The sequence below is a fragment of the Humulus lupulus genome, chromosome 5 (assembly GCF_963169125.1).
Source record: "Humulus lupulus chromosome 5, drHumLupu1.1, whole genome shotgun sequence".
Classification (NCBI taxonomy): domain Eukaryota; kingdom Viridiplantae; phylum Streptophyta; class Magnoliopsida; order Rosales; family Cannabaceae; genus Humulus; species Humulus lupulus.
In genome coordinates, this window is record NC_084797.1 from 205,935,553 (window position 1) to 205,954,078 (window position 18,526).

Sequence of the window (18,526 nt, forward strand, 5' to 3'; positions counted from 1 at the left end):
TTGGAATGTGATTCAAGTTTGTCAGAAGTATATGGTCGAAGCCAAGGGTAGCATAAACAACCAAAGACTCTTAGTTTTGAGTAGTTGGGAGAAGTCCCAAATATTTTTTCATAAGGTGATAAGAGTCCTAGTGTTGGAGTTGGCATTCTATTGATCAAATATACAGCAGTAGCAAATTCATGAGACCAATAACTTACAGGAAGTGATGCATGAGTGAGTAATGTTAAACATGTTTCGATTATATGAATGTGACATCGTTCAGAGAGACCATTGTGTCCAGGTGTGTGTGGTGGAGTAGTCTTATGAGATATACCATTTGTTGTAAGGAATCTAGTAAGAGATGTGTATTCGCCACCATTATTAGAGTAAATGGTCTTGATGTTTTTATCAAAATATTTTTCAACATTGGCCTTATATCTAATGAAATTTTTTCTGAATTATGATTTTTGATTAAGAGGATAAAACCACATATATCTAGTGAAGTGATCAATAAAAATTACATAATATTTAAAGCCATCATTAGAGAATACTGGTGAAGTCCAAACATCAGAAAATACTATTTCAAGTGGTTGAGAAGAGACAATGGTTGAAGTGGAAAAAGACAATGTGTGGCTTTTATTGCAAAGACAAGAATTACATGAAAAAACAGATGTTAAAGAATATGATAAACCGAGTTTATTGTTGGAGATGATGTGTTTTAGAATTGAAAAAGTTGGATGTCCTAACTGATGATACCACTCAAATGATGAGGTTTTGATACTTGAAAAAGCGATCAATGGGGAGGAGATCGACAACTCATATACTCCATCTTTAGTTGAACCTCTCAAAAGTGTTGTCCCTGTGCGAAGATCCTTCACAAGAAAAGTATATGGTAGGAATTCAATTGAAACATTATTTGAGTGGCAAAATTGAGAAGTGGAAATCAAATTCTTTTTCATGCTAGGAACACAAGGAACATTGTTTAAGCTAAAATATGTTTGAAGAGTTTTAAGAATGGTGGAACCAGTATAAGTAATTGGGAGTGCCGAGCCGTCGTCGATCATAATGTGATCAACACCATTGTATGGAGAGTGAATTGAAAGGTTGTTCAAGTCGGAAGTAACATGATGAGAAGCACCGCTATCCAAGAGCCATGAAGTGTTGGAGGCTGTATTTGTGGCAAAATTAGCCCGAGGCTGCAATGGAGCTATGGTACTAAATTGTGGTACATTGTGATTTACTGAAGGTTGGTTTGGAACTAGACTAAATGATGGAAAACACTTAGCTGTGTGATATGTCACAAATTTGACATGACCAAGATAAGGTCGTGGAGGAGGCCGATTTTCACGAGGAGTTGGTGCAATATTGGTTGTGGCATGAGAAGACTCTATTGTATGTTGTGATTGGCGCCAACTAGTACCGCCAGAGTGATTGTTCGACCAAGGCCGAAGATTTATTGAATTTCTATTTCCATTGTTCTGATTCGCTACGTTAGCAGAGGCGGGAAAGTGAGCTTGATTTTTTTTCCATTTTGAAGAGAAGCTTCAAAGTTTAACAATTTCTCATGTATTTCATCGAAAGATATGGAAGAATCCCGGGCTTGAACAACACGTACCGATTCTCTATAATCATCACCAAGATGATCTAGAATTTTGTCAGTGAGGTCATCTTCATCCATCAGTGCTCCAAGAACGGCAAGCTCTTCGTCACATAATTTTATTGCTTGTAAATACTCGTATATGTTTTGCGACCCCTTGGTTATGTTTTTGAGATGTTCTTTGACTTGCTTAATGACCTGGTACCATGATAATGAGATGTAGATATGGAAAATATGACATATATTCTCATTGATAGAATTAGGTATATATAGAGTTATATTTACATATAATGCAAAACTTTGTCAACTTAGTAAAACTAATTCCTAGAATATAGTAACAAACATATTCAGAGTTATTCAAATAAATAAGTTATAACAAGTATTTAATTTGTTATATTGACCACGTATTCTGTTAGTTATTACTTGCCTAAACATCTCAAACGATTAGTTATAGCATTTCAATTAACGCTCAAACTTCATAATCACCTAAAAAAGCCATTACATAGCTTTAAAAAAATAAGCACACATGCGAAGCATGAAATTACCCTCCATACCACCTATGCTTGAGGAAGAGAAATGTTTCTCACGTTTGTTTGTATTATTGTTTTTTTTTTCTTTTATAAGAATTTTCTTATGGGTAATATGTTGGGAGGAACGTAGAAGTTGCCTACTTCTCGGATTATATAAATATATATATTCTTTCACAGATAAATTATTACGGGCTTCTTTGGAAGAGCTTTTAGAAAAGCTACAAGTTGATTTCTGAAAAAGTTATAAAATAAATGCGTTTGATAAACAATCAAAAACCAACTTATTGAATAATTTATACTGTAGTTAAAAGTTAAAGTTAGCCGAACTCAACTTTAAACTTTTTATAAAACCAATTTTTTGATGAAAAAACTTTTAAGGAAATGTAGTTTAACACATTTACTTTATTATTCTATAATACTAAAAAATTTTAAAAAAATTAAAATAAATTAATAAAATAAATAATATTTAATTCTTTAATATTTTATTTTCAAAAAATATATTTATAATTTATATTTATTAGATATTTTTAAATATATTTTTTAGTAATTGTAAATTAACAAACCAGTTCAATGTAGAGTTTATTATACACTATAATTTTATTTTAGTTTTTCATCTCACATTATTTTTAAATTATAATTTATCAAACACATGTCAATTTTATGTTTTAGAAAAAAAATAATTATAATTTTAACATGTTCAAATAAATCCAATATTTATAATATTGAAATTTATTGAGTATATTGTTTAGTATCTATGAATTTGTTTTAATAAATAAATATGACATTTATTTTAATATTTTAATATTTAAGAACACTTTAATCACATATATATAGTTTAGGAAACACTCTAATACAATTTTTCCAACAAACAATATTTTAAAATTTGTAATTTACTAAACACTCAACAACTTTTTCACCCAATACAGTTGTAATTATTTTTCCCGACAGCGCAATTGTACTAATTTGACCTTATAAGTCAAAATTTTAATTTCAAATAATTTAAAAAAGAAAGAAAGAAATTATATATGAATTAAAGAAGAGAAAAGAAGTATAAATGAAAAGTTAAAGGGAAAATGTTCCGTGTGTTTGCTTTCATAAATGGAAAAAGAAGAAGAAGAAAATAATTTATCATTTGTTTTATTGAAGGGAGAATTTTCCAAAAGAAAAAACATAATTACGAATTGGCTAAATCCAATTTCTTATTATTTTCTTTTACATATATTACTTTTAAAAAATAAAGATCATGCGCAAAACATTATAAAATTAATTTTCTCAACATGGATAATTATGGTTGGAAGTTGATAAATGATCAAATATTAAAAGAGAATACTTTTAATTTGCACACTTAAATTACATATTATTATGAATTATAAATTACTGATGTTTAATTTGAGTGTACAAAATTTGCATATATCTTTACTCATATAAAAAACCAATATAATATGTTCTCACGAATGTCACCTTATTATATAACATGAATACAAAAAGTAATAGAATGTTTTGATGATATATAATGTGTGCCACTCTAGCTAGGTGAAGAAGAATCCTAATTAGTCTCATATGCTTCATGCTTGCTTGGCACTACTTATGTAATCTTAATAGAATTTTTTTTAAAGTGACAATCATTATCTTTATAGTTACATGATCATTTTAAGACAAATAAAAAAAATTAATAAAAAAAACACATGAAATTTATTATTATATTCTTTGCTTTCTAAAATTCCATTCTGGAATAACACGTGTCACATTATTACGATGACTGCACTCAATTTCGATGAACTTAAATTGTGTCCACAATAATAAAGATCAAATTCTCCTAAAATTTTCCCTCTATATATCAAACCTCACCTCACACACTCCTATTCCTCTCTCACACGCCATCTCTCTCTCTCTCTCTCTCTCTATAGATATATAAATACATATTCCGACGGCCGGAGCAATGGCTGTCACGCGCACCATGCTGTTCCTAGCTCTCTCCCTCACTCTGGCAGCATTTTCCACCGCTAACATGATGCCTCCGGCTAGCGCTCCAGGTCACTCCATTGCAATGCCGCCCTCCAACACCGGAACATCGCCAACTTCAACCCCTTCAACCCCTTCAACACCGCCACCTGCCATGCCTCCGAGTACCATGGCTAGCCCACCGACCATGGCTAGCCCGCCGACCATGGCTACCCCACCACCAATGGCCAGCCCGCCGACCATGGCTACCCCACCACCAATGGCAAGCCCACCGCCTGAAAGCTCATCAAGCCCGCCGACCCCAATGAGTACACCTATGGGATCGCCGATGTCGATGGGTGTTCCGCCTGCTATGAGTGGCGGTGGAGAAACACCCGAACCGAGTCCGGCTGGATCTACGCAGGATCCCGGCGGCGCTTGTGTTCAGGGAAGTAGCATGGGTTTGATAGTATTTTTGGGAGGAGTAGCACTCCTTTTTTAAAAATAACTATATAAAAAAATGAATAATAAAGAAGCGCCATTGTGGGAGCTGTGGATGTGGAGATTAAATTGATCGATGTAGATTTAAATATTTATTTATTTTGTGTATTCTTTTTCTTTGCGTTTATTAGAAACATATTGTTCTTTTCTTTTCTTATTTTTTTTGGGTATATTTTTATGGATTCTTGGAGTCTCCATTTGTGATATGTGAAGGGATGAGGGTTTTGGTGGTCTAGTTCATGATTATGCTTTTTTTTCTTTTCTTTTTTTGTAGCATTTTTTACTTTAGCCGAATAAGTGAGACTTGTGATTATCGTTTGCATTTTCATTATTTAATATTTTGTTTTATGTTATCTTTTTATAAAAGGAAAATAAACCAAAACAAAATATAATAATCATCAGCTAATTAACATTGCTATTATATAAAGGAAAGGGGCATGTTCGTAATAGAAATATGTATATTTTTGGAAGCAACTTTACATAGATTTTCTAGCTAAACCTTATGTCATCTATACTACTAATTTAAGATTAAATAATACAGCTAGATTAGTTCTCATTGACCCAAATATGCAGGTTATAAAAAATGTAGATTAAGTATACGTGGCTTAGATTAATCCAAATGGTAATTAATTTGGACAAACTTTTGATCGTTACTATTCCTTGACTTAGTAATCTTGAAATTTGAGACAAATTGCACATTTTTTTTGTTGGTAAAATCTAATAATGAAAAGTTATACTTGAAGCTAGCACATGCTTCATGGCTGCCACTTTATGAAAGTCATTAGCTATATATAAACCGAAGGCAAAAGAGATAGGTAAGCTAAAGAGAAAAGGTAAAAGCTTTAAAGGCACTTGTAGAAAAGTTGGTTAAGGTGTGCCTTAAGAAGAGTAGATGCGGTGAGGTAATGAATGGGTAGAAAATGGTGGGGAAAAGAGAATAAGTAAAAGATCAAGAAAAAAAAAAGATTTGGTGCTTAGCTGTGTTTGTGTGTGTGTATATATAAAAATATTATATATGTGTGTGGTATATATATATATATAGTGGTGTATATATACTGAATATTTAGCTTTTGGTAGGGGGAGAGGAAGATAGATAGTGAGAGGAGAGGAGGAAACCATCAAAAGAAGATGGCCTTTTATGGGTGGAACTGGAAGGCATATGAGGATCCAATGGCTTTGTAATATTGGTGGGTCTAATATATGTGACAAATACTAGTACATCACTACGAAAGTGATATGCGCACATGGTGCCTTAGCGACTTAGCCCCACTGACATTTATGACTTTCACAACATTTTCTTTAGAATAAAACCAAAAATATAGGACCGCCGACTAAAATTTAGTTAGATATCTTAACACAACAAGGTCAAGGGTCAAGGTCTTATGCTACTAATCGACTTAATTAAGCTTGTGTTGACATTTCATCTTTGCGAAACAGTTCTTATATATTTTCTGAGTTTTTTTTTATAGGTTTTAGATTAGAACTTTTAATTACCATAAATATTCTCTGAGTTATTTTGTTGTTTGACAATTCAGCTTTTAAGAAATAAAAATTAACAATCAAGTTTTCGAGTTTTAAAAACAGTAACAATATTAAGTTCTTTTAGTTGAATTTTAACAAAATTCCCAGCTTTTAAATGGATAATTTTAACTTTTGTTTTATAAAATATAATACATTTCCAAATACTTTTACATATCATAAGGAATGGAATAATTAAAAAAAAAATGAAAAAAAAACCAATTTGGCCTATGTTTTTTTACTGAATATACATAATGGACTGTTGTGTTTTGTTAAATGACAATTCAGACATTATGTTTTATAAAATTGATTAAAATAGTACTCTAGACCTGATTTTGGTCGAAATATTTTAAAATATAATATTTCTTTCTCAGTTTTTCGACCACGTTCTCTGCTACTATGTAAACATCTAAAACAACCCAAGAATTGATCTATTATATTAAAAATATTTTAATAAAAATCTGGTTTAGGGTATTATTTTGATCTATTTTATAAAATATCTGAATTGTCATTTAACAAAACATAAAGACAAAAATAATATTTTTCCTAAAAAACATTCAAAAACTATGAATTTTGTAAAATATAAATAATAAGACCTAAATACTGATTGTGTCTATTAAAATTTAATTAGACATTTAGATTATTGTATCTAATTCTAATTAGGTCCTATTGTTGAGTGAAATTCAGAGGGAATTTATCCTAAAATCTATTTAGATTATTATAATTTACTAAAGTAATTGATGAACACTTATATAATTAAGACATCTTAGGTCTCAGCAACGTAGATCGTGATATATTGGCGTTGGTTTGACTTAGTATCAAATCTTGCATATTTTAATTTAAATTTAATTAAAATATGTAAGTTATTGGACTCTGACCCTATAATGATTTTTAGTATTTCTCCTAATTAACAGGATGTGGTTGAAATAAAGTTGCTGATTGTGTACGTGTACAACTGTATCTAGGGTTTAGTTTAGCTAATGTTGGATATTGGTCTCCTTTGTCTCGGGAAAGGGGAGATCTATCTTGACTTGTATGCATATATAGCTACCATTATTAATTGAAATTAGATAAAACAGTGTTTTTACCCATCCTTGTTCTTTGTTATCATGAATTGACGAAAACGATACAACGCACCTATTTTTTTTTTTTTTTTTAAATAAAGAAAAAGTTAAAGGATACAACACCTTATAGCACTCATATTGGGTGCTCTACCCCATCTTTTAAAATACCTCATCAAAACACACATGTTTTTATTTTACCTCTAAATTTTATTACTTAAATATTATATTTCTATATATAATAAAATAAAATATTATATCATTTAAATATTATATCTTTAAACATATATTTTATTACTTAAAGTAAAATAAAATAATTGAAAAATAAAAAATAAATAATAAATATATACTAAATGGAGAGAGAAAGCTTATAAAGAAAAATAATAATATTAAAATATTATATAAAGAATATGTAAATGTAGAGATGGATTAATTGGAGTTTGTGCATAGCTATTATAAATATATGTATAAAGGAGCTGATGAAAGATATTTTTATGAGTTTTAGCTAAATATTATAAAAAAAGTGTATTACAAAATATATCACAAAAACATACATTTTTATAATTTACCTCAAAACTTTTACATTATACCATACATCTGCTTCTTTACATTATTTATATATTATATTTTTAAAAATATTTTATTCATTTTAAGAAATAAAATAATTAAACATAATAGTATCACACTTATATATATATATATATACAAAAGTTTATAAAAAAATAAAAAAATATTTATAGCTTGATGAATAGTATTTCACTACATATAAAGAAATACTATTCATTTAGGTAAAAAATATAACTTTACATCATCCAATGAAATGCTACTTAACTATTTTTTCTCTATATTATAAAGAATAACACATTTTAGCTCATCCAATGTAAGTGCTCTTAGTTGTGATTTTTGGATATTATAAATCACTGTAACAATATATATATATATACTAACAGCCAATATTAATAGCTGTTATATAAATAAGATAAAAAAAAAAAGAGAAAAGGGATAGAAATTGTAATTCTTAACTATTACATTTGTCTTGTTTAATTATTTTTTTTTTCACAAAAATACTCCTTAAATAATGACCATTTTTATAAAAATCATCATTATATTTTTAAGTCATTTTCATTCTCCCACACTGCAACAATCAACTCTGTAAATTATTGCAATATGGACTGTAAATTATTGCAATATGGACAAATGACAATTGACAAATAACAAAATGTGTCATCTATTGCTCAAATTATATAACTGCAGTAGGGTAAAATATATTACAAATAATGAGTTTGATAAGGGAAATTTGAGTTTTAATGCAATAAGTGACACTCCGTTTGAAAAATACCCTATCCTTATAAGCCTCTCGTTTTGGTGCTACTAATGCTGTTACTACCCAAAATACCCCTGGCATAATTTTCTCAAACTCTCTGTATTCTCTCCCAAAATACCCGAACCAAGCAAACTTTGAAATCGATAGGCCTTGATTGAATCCGTAGAACCCAACCTTCATTGTCTTCCACGACCACGAACAAGGGCTCCCAAAGGGTGACGAGGGGAAGGAGAAAACGTCGAGCAAGCCGACCAAATTTTTAGGAAACAACCTCAAAGAAAGCGAAGGTGAGGGATTTCGTTTTTAACCTGCAATATGTGTATGTGCCTGGTTTTTTTTGTTGATTTTTGATCATAGGATAGATCGGGGCTGGCAATGAAGAAATCTGGGTTTTTTTTTCGATATTTTCATGAAACTCGATAGAAATAGATAGGAATTGATAGGACTCGATAGTATAGGATGAGGAATGGATTAGACTGTGCCTCGATAGGAATCGATGGGACTCGATGATACAAGGCTTTGAAAATTTTAGAACCTACCTCGATATGAATCGATAGGACTCGATAAGACTCGATGAGACACGACTTTGGGATTTTTAGGACCCACCTCGATAGGAATCGATAGGCTTCGATAGGACTCGATGATACAAGGCTTTGGGAATTTTAGAACATACCTAGATATGAATCGATAGGACTCGATAAGACTCGATGATACACGATTTTGGGATTTTTAGGACCCACCTCGATAGGAATAGATAGGACTTGATATGACTAGACTTTGGTTTTTTTGCCTTACCTCGATAAGCATCGATAAGACTCGATAGTAGCCCGATGATATTATTCTTTGTGATTTTGGAACCCACCTCGATAGGCATCGATAAGACTCGATTGTTTTTGCCTCGATAGTAACTGCCTTACCAGATTGTTTTACATTTTTAACATTTTTTTTAAACATTTTTAACATTTTTTTTTTGTTTTTTTTTTCCAGATGCCTGAACTTATTGTGCCGTTGGAGAAACACTTTCCTGGTCGTGTCACTTATAGGGGTAGTGCCTACTTGGATACCCTTATAGAGCAGTTTAAGAGGCATGGTCTTATTGACAGGGCACAGGCATGCCCGTTGGGACAGTTCTTTAAGGCAAAACCGTTTAGTTTTTCTGGGGTTCTGCTGCATCAGCTAATGTTGCGTAAGGTAGAAAGTAAGAAGCCTGAAGAGGGTCAGTTCTACCTGGGCAACACTCTGTGTAGATTTGGTATTGTAGAGTTTGCCCTAGTTACCGGGCTAAATCTTGGGAAATCACCGTCCCCAGATGCATTGAAAGAGCATCTTTCAAGTGATCGGATCATCCAGGAATATTTTAATGGTGATTCGAAGGTTAGTTTTGTTCAGTTGGAAGATGCATTGAAGGCCTCCACAAACCCAGAAGATGCATTTAAGCTGGGTTTGTGCTATTTGATAGAGGGGGTACTGAATGCCCCAGAGAAGACAACAACAATATGGGGAGATTACCTGAGGATGATTGAGGATATTGATTACTTTTTGAAGTATCCTTGGGGGAAGTTTTCATTTAAGAAGGTTAGCAAAGGCCTTCAAAAGGACATGAAGAAGCAATTTAAACACTATGAGGAGAAGAAGAAAGAGGGGTCAAGCAAAAAACAGAAGGAGGCGAAGTATAGTTTCAATTGCTATGCACCCGTGCTTCTTTACTGGGCTTTTGAGGCCATGCCTTCTCTCGGGAGTAAGTTCGGTGAGAACAGTGGGAATCAGATTCCGAGGATGCTCAGCTGGGCTACGAAGACTGATATCACTATTTCGACAGCTCTGTTGGTTCCTATATTCGCCAATCGTCGAGTAAGTTCCATTTTATCTTGTTAAATGTCACAAATTAATTGATTAACGATTTATTTTATTAAAGTTTTTCTAACACATGTTATTCAACCATGCAGTTAGTGGTATTTTCCATGCTGAAGCCACGTCCTGGTGAGGTAGTCTACTACAATAGGCTCCCAGAAGTTGATTCCAGGTTATTCCCTGAGTTGGAGGCTGGGACTGCAGTGGATGAAGTAGTGGTACCTTAGAAGGAGGCAGAGAAGCTAGGAGAAGTTGCAAAGGAAGCCTCCATTTTTTATGAGGATGTCCCGAGGGTTGAGGAGGGCACTTCACAGGCCTGTGCAGCTTCATCTAGTCAGGTTGCCCAGCCTAATTATGAGCAATTGATGCAAAGGCTCAAGAGGGTTGAGGAGGGCCAGGCAACCTTACTACAGAATCAGACCACAATCATGGCTCAGTTGGCGCAGCTGCTTTCACTGGTCTCAGGTCGATCCACCGACGTAAAATCAGATACAGAGTCTGATATCTTGCTTGCAGACTATGAGTACGGTGATCGACCCTCCACTCCACAGGCCCAGACATCTGTAGCTGCCAGTGATGCTGACAGTCCCAGTGTACGAGTACTGCAGCCCGAGGAGGCAGCTGGCCTTGAATTTGTCAGGAAGAAACGCAGGGCCAAGCGTTTTGATGACTTCACTGACCCAACAAAGAAGATTAGACTAGATAAACAGGGGCTAGTTGCTGAACCACTGAGGAAGTGTGACCCACAGCAGGAGAAGAGCTTCCATAAGTGGATCATCGGGAAGATCGACAATAAGAGAGACCGCAACGTGTATACTAGGACGCACGGTGTTGCATGGTTCTTACAGTTGCACACAGTCCAGACTTGGCTTTAAGATTCGGTATGTAAATTACATTCATGTTTTCAATTCAATTTTAAAATATATTGATGGTACTAATGAATTTTTATGTTTTTTTAGCATATTGATGCTGCTTTGCACATGCTACGCCGCCGATGCCACTTTTACCATGCTGCATTTCGGCAGGCTGCTGCGATCATGAACACCACCTTCCCCCAGGTGTGCCTAAGTCGTTAGAATCATTTTAGAGAGACCGGCACTAAGTATACATGGGACGACGATGTGCTGAGAATGTTGAAGGGCGATGATAATCAATTCCTTCTATCATGGCAAAATGTGAGTGAAGTATATTTTTCCTTGCACGTCGAGAAAGCCACACATTGGATCGCCATTGAAGTCTCTATTCCAATGTGGTGCATCAACATTTATGATTCCCGCGTGCTCAGTCCCACTCTGATGGAGGAAGCGATCAAGCCTTGGTGCTTATTGTTGCCTTCGTTGTTATGGTGTTCTGGCATGTTTGACGACCATGAGGACCTCCAGGTATATCCTGAGCAGAATGCAAAGCCTTTCTCATATTGTCGTATTCCTCCAGAGGAGTGTCCTCAGACTAAGACAAGGTATTCCCCTATTTAATTAGTGGATTTTGAAATTTGAAAATTGAAGTTATTTTTATCTTCTATTGACACAAAATCGATTATATGCAGTGGGGATTGTGGTATGTTTGCCATCAAACATATCGAGCATCTAGTTGCCAGGCTACCACTCGATACTGTTATCGATGAGAACATCCAACATTTCAGGACCAAGTGGTGTGTGGACCTATTCTATCAGAATTTGGCCTTGTGATGCTCTTTACATTTTTTTCTTACACATCTTGTAAAGTATAACATATAGTTAGTTTTGTATATTATTTTTTATCAAACAATATTTTTTGAAAAAGTTATTAAATAAAAAATATTAAATTCACATAATGTGTCTGCCTCGACATCCAAACACACAAAGTATTATAAGAAGTATTCCATATGATAAATGCAGCAAAATCAATTAAATAATTACATAACACAATATTTTAAATCCTAGCCTTACATGACTTCCTATTGTGCCCACTACCACCACATCTGCTACACTTACGTGGCTTGACAATCTTTTCCCCGCGTGAAGCATAGCGATTTGTCTTTCGCCTACCCACTTTCTGTTTCCCGGGCCTTCCTACAGGGGTTTTCTCAGCGGGGACGCCGACAACCGTATCTTTGATGTGATCAGGGATTACCCATTCGTCCTCATTCCCAATAGGGTAAATAGTATCTTTATAAGTGTCCTTCAATGCCTCGATTCTATAGTAAGGGGAACACAATGAGTAAATGTTTATGCTTCTTTTTCTGGCTGCAGCAAAAGCATGTCCACAGGGTATCCCAATGGTTTGGAACATGCCACAAGAGCATGATTTTGTGGCCAAGTTCACCTCACCATCATTACCATCGACCACAAGAAATTCGTGATAACCAAGGACCTGGACATCTAAAAAAATTGCTTTATCACCTATTTGCTTCAAATCCTTTTCCATCTCAGGTGATAACACAGTTGTTGCTTTTGCAGCTCTTTCACGTCTATCTGCAAACCAAGACTGAAGAGAGAATCTTATGAATTTAAGAAAAGTGGCGACTGGAAAGCTCCTTGCCTCCTTGGTCTTATTGTTAAAGCTTTCTGCGCAGTTACTCGTCATGATATTGTATCAGTTACCAGGAAAATAAGCACTACTCCACCTTTCAAAGCCAATTCCCTCTAGATATTGAGCAATGGGCGGATCAATTACCTTAATCTTGTCAAATAACTTGTGAAATTCTGTTCTTCGAAATGCGTACGCTGCACACCCCATGATGTCTTGCACGTGGTCAGTTTTGAATTTTGCCACAACATTCATACAGATATGATGGTAACATGCACCGTGATACGCATCTGGGAACACAAGCTCCAAAGCATGATTAATGCTTTTATGCCTGTCCGATACAAAAGCAAGGTTCTCAACGTCCCCTATGGCTTCCTTCAATTTTCTCATGAAATAAGTCCAAGAGTTATGGTTCTCACTGTCCACCAATGCAAATGCAATTAGAAACAACTGGTTGTTTGCATCCAACGCAACAGCACAGAGCATGTGGCCACCATACTTATTCTTCAAGAATGTGCCATCCACAAAAATTACAGGACGACAATACTGGAAACCACACCTAGAAACACCGAGGGAAAAGAAGCAATACAAGAAACGAAAACCTTCTGCTACAAAATCAGTAATTGTGCCTGGGTTCTTATGCTCCAACTGACACAGGTATCCAGGTAACTTGGAGTATGATTCCTCAGGTGTCCCTCTGACATACATAAGAGCCTTTTCTCTGCATCTCCATGCCTTCTCATAGCTCATTTCAACCCCAAAATGGTGCTTCATGTCCTCCCTTATGTTGTTTGCCATGTACCGAGTACCATCGGTAGCAAATTTCCTCTTGATTAGGTGCCCAACAACCCACGGTGATGCTTGACAGTGGTCCTTATCTCGAATTTCTTGTGAGCAAGTGTGTACTTCATTGTATACAGTAATCTCAAACATTTTAGATCGCATTTTTTTTTTTACCCCTCAATCTCCAACCACAATCAGGATCCTTGCAGGTAATGTACCACACATCAGTCCCATATTTCTTCACCATAAACTCAAAATTATTCTTCATCTCAAATATGGATGCTTTGGTTTTCAATTCAAGCTTGTTCTGAAAGAACTTCCCAAGGTGAAATTCTCCTGAAGCTTTGCTGGTTGAGGAATGATGTTGATGTGAGGCCTCTATATCCTCTTTGGTGAACATGGGAGCACTCCATGTTCTATGATCTTCACCTAAGTCCAATGGAGAACTCCATCTAAAACTATCATCGGTTCTACTTCGACCTGAACGACTACTACTGGTCCCAGGTGTTTGCCGGTCTTCTATTCTGCACTCCTCATCTACCATAACATCTGAACTCTGTGTTGGAAAATCTGCCCTAACATCTGGCCCACCAAGATCTGTTGCATCAGAAACAGGATCGTCGTTGACATAAGGTTCATAGCCATAGGGATCGTACTCCGCCGTGTCATGCACATATGAAGGATCTCTAACCGGGATATCATCATGGACTATGACATCTGGATTTGTCTCGGGAACACATGTTCCAATGTCACCTTGAGTTCCTTTGAAACCATGACATGGAGGAGAAATGTTCTCTTCAAATCGAACTTCTTTATTAACGCTGGCAGAAGCCGATGCATTTCTTACACCTCCCTTCTTAATCAATGTGACACATAGAGGAATGAGCTTCTCTACAGATTTCGATGCTAACCCAATGAATGCACACATATGCCTATCATTTTTTATAACGATAGGTTTGACGGATTGTGATAGGCATGTGTACAGGACCTCAATTTTCAAGTCATGCACACATTTATCCACTTCAAGCTCATCGTATAGAATGTCAAGCAGTTGCTCATATGTCACACCTTTCTCCACGGGCAGAACTTGATTTTCAGCATCTCTGAAAATCCAATCCCTATTTTCGAGTTCCCAAACACCATTGAATGCAACAACTACGAAAACAGTCAAATCTGCAAAAAAAAAAAAACAAAAAGAAAAGGTCAAAAAGTTAAACTACAACATAAAATAGAAAATATCGATTTCTATCGATATATGTCGAGTCCTATCGAGGTCACACATATCGAGTTTTATCGAGTACAGTCGAGGACTATCGAGGCAAACAATCCAATAAAATTCTTATACACCTATTGAGTTTTATCGAGTACAATCGAGGACTATCGAGGCAAACAATCCAATTAAACTCTTATACACCTATCGAGTTTTATCGAGTACAATTGAGGCAAACAATCCAATTAAACTCTTATACACCTATCGAGTTTTATCGAGTACAATCGAGTTATTAAATCCAATTAAACTCTTATACACCTATCGAGTTTTATCGAGTACTATCGAGTTTTATCGAGTACAATCGAGTATTATCGAGGTACTAACATCCTAACACTATTGAGGCACGTCAAGGTCCATCGAGGACCATCGAGCCAGCATGCATGCTACACATCGAGACCTATCGAGTTTCATTGAAACTCATCGTGGCAGGAAAAAAATCCAGAAAAAAACGCACGAAGTATCCAAAATTCATTCCGTGAAAAATTGCAATAAAACATGAAGGCATACATAGATCTGTTCGAAATAAGACAAGTAATGTAACCAGACAAGTTTCCTCACTACATATATCAAATATATACCTACCCATACGATTTTTTCCCCTAGATCCGAAATCCAAAATGAAGTTTCTTGACTTGAAAGGACTCACAACTTGCCCCTAGATCCAAAATGCAAATTAATGGTGGCTGGCTTTTTTTGTGTGTACGAGAGTTTGAGAGATAGAGAGGGAAAACATAAGAGATAGAGAGTGAAGACTATGAAAAAAAGAGAGGGAAAATTATGCCAGGGGTATTTTGGGTAGTAACGACATTAGTAGCACCAAAACGAGAGTTATATAGTGATAAGGTATTTTTCAAATGGAGTGTCACTTATTGCATTAAAACTCAAATTTCCCTTTGATAAACTATACCAGTAATATATAATCCACAAAAAGAAAATAGACGAAACATAATAGAATGACCATGGTAATAATTTAAAAGAGCTTTTGCATTGTAAAAAGGAAAAGTAAAAATACAAAGACTAAAACGAAAACTAGACAAATACAACAATTCATAAAGAGATTTTCAATTCTTAAAAAAAAAAAAAAATTAGTTGTCATAATAGTATTCAAAACAATAGCTTTTAGCTTCTTTAAAACCCAATAGGAAATAGCTCAAGCGGGAAAAAGAGTATGAAATGATAGCTCGAATACATAAATTAATACAATGTGGGTAATCAGGCCACCATATCATGTGATTCTCTTTCCAAAGATCTTGTTTCACTAAAGTGTGGGCTGCACTATTAGCAACTCTAACACAAAGAAATGTAAAAAGAACTCATCACAAATAAGAGCTGTCAGTTCTCTCATTTTTATTTTATTTTTTAAGAATAAAAAATAAAGAAAAGTACATATCACAATCTATAAATGATCATTTTATTTACAAATTTAACGTCAAAAATTTTAATTACAAAAATAACATTTTTTTATACTGCATATAAAAATAATATATACCTCATATAAGAATTGTCAACACTAAATAATAATTTAATTATGTCTTTTCTCTCTCTTCTCCATAACTTAAAAAAAAAAAAGTATGGCAACACCGTTGATCGTTTGGGCTCAAGAGTGGTACCATCACGATCACCTTCTCTTCAAGGTGGTCATTTTGATATGTTGGAAGTAAGGGTGCTCATACGGTCTAACATTTTTACCCCTTGCCAATCCAATCCAATTAAAGGTTTGATGTTGGAAATCATCTTCCAATCCAATCAAATTTGGCCTCACACTACTACAAAATACCCTTTACGGGTCACATTTTTAGGACACTCACCTAAATGCAAGCTCTAAAAAAGATTTTTGGAGTTTTTATGACACTCGTTGAGAGTCCTTAAAAAATACATTTTACGACATGCAATGAGTGTCCTAATAAAATATGTGGGTCCTAAAAAAAACTTGAGAAGAGTATTTAAGAGTTGTTTTCAATGGTGACTTTTAAGAGCTCACTTTGGGTATCCTAAAAGAGTATTAAGGGCACCCAAAGTGTGCCCTAAAAAATATTAAGTAAAATGGGAAAAAAAAACTTTATCTTTTTCAAATTGGGGGAAGGGGTCATTTTTCTCAGCACACAAAATTAAACAAAAGAAAGAGTTAATAGATTTGGGGCTTAGGGTTCATTCTAAGAAGAGAAGAAATAAATCATTGGGCTGAGGGGATGGTTCTCATCGGCGGCAGCTGTAGAGGGTCAACCTAACATCGGCAACAGAGGAGAAGGCTGTCGCGAACACCTGGGGTTCTTGGCGAAGGCGATTGCGACTATACCTGGCCTGGGTTCTCAGCGACGACGACCTGCTCCTATCCTGCGTTCTCAGCGACAAAGCCTGCTCCTGGCCTACACTCTCGGCGATGGCGACCTGCTCCTGGCCTGGGTTCTCGGCGGCGACAGCTACTGCAGAGGGAAGAGAGGGTGGCAGTACTGTAGCAGTGGGCAACATGTATATATGTTCACTTGTTTATTTCTTTATTTTTTTGTTATAAATAATGATTTCTATTTAGTAAATATGTAAATGCTTTCTATAAAATATATTGTGTTGACCCTGATTTTAGCCAACTGACACGGAGTCGAATATGTTTGATGTGGACAAATACGTTGAAATGAATGTGATGACAAAAACGATAAAGAACACAAGAGTTTATAGTGGTTCGGCCCCAGAGTCTGGTAACAACCAACGTCCACTTGAACTGTTACTGATATAGGATTCAAAGGAGTGATCAAAGAACTAGAGTTCAATGAGTTTCACAAACCTCTGAAGAACAAAACGATATATCAAATAGAATCACTCTAATCTCAGATAATCAGAAAGCAAAAAAGTCCCTCTTCCTTGAGCTATCTTTCTCTACTTATAGGCTCAAGGAAGATTTACATTAATTTGTTACAGATATTATTTCCTAAATAATCGGATACTCACGAAATCATGGGAGATAATTTCGAATTCGATCATAACTGCATAAGATTTTCTCCGTGTATAGCGTGTATATGACCAGACTGGTCGTAGATAGGGATCAAACGTCGTGCCAATAGATATCGTCCTGGTCGATAGTCGAGCATGAATTCTGCCAGATGTCAGTCACGTGTATTAAATGTCTGCCATGTCATCCATGCCTGTTTTTTGGATAACATTTGCCCCCAAGTTTGTTTAGTGCGACCAGCAATAAAGAAACTTTAGGGAAACAACCGTTCATATCCCCACGAAATCTGTCAGGATCCCCGTGCGTTTTTGAAAGCCGTGACATAATTATGTCTAATCAAGCCTTTTCAGTTTTCAAGAAAACAAGTTGACGGCTTATACACTTCCCCACGTTTCGAAAATGGGAAGTAATGATTACCACTTTTTTGCCATACCTTGGCCCCTATAAGTAACTTCTTTTTCTTCCTTATAATTCTTTACTCACCATCTTTGTCAAGAACTTCAAGAACTTTGCTTTCGGAATACAGAGCTTCGAAACCAGTCAGACGTCTAGCCGAAGGCCTTTCCAACTCCGAAATTTCTACTTTTTTCTGAATCTCCATCTTTGCCCAGGTAATCACTTTGTCTTTTAAACTTTTTATTATGCCATGCATGCCGTTGCTACGCTATGTGATTTCCATGTTCTTGAGTAGGGTTTTATGAGGATTTTTTGTTTAAACC

The 18,526-nt window shown here is 35.0% G+C and overlaps 1 protein-coding gene across 1 annotated transcript; it reads left to right on the plus strand.

Moving 5' to 3' along the window:
* The first annotated feature begins 4,045 nt into the window (after window positions 1-4,045).
* On the plus strand, window positions 4,046-4,549 carry LOC133779895 (lysine-rich arabinogalactan protein 19-like). Its single transcript, XM_062219792.1, has one exon. The coding sequence runs from the start codon at window positions 4,046-4,048 to the stop codon at window positions 4,547-4,549; it is 504 nt and encodes a 167-aa protein (XP_062075776.1).
* The last annotated feature ends 13,977 nt before the right edge of the window (window positions 4,550-18,526 follow it).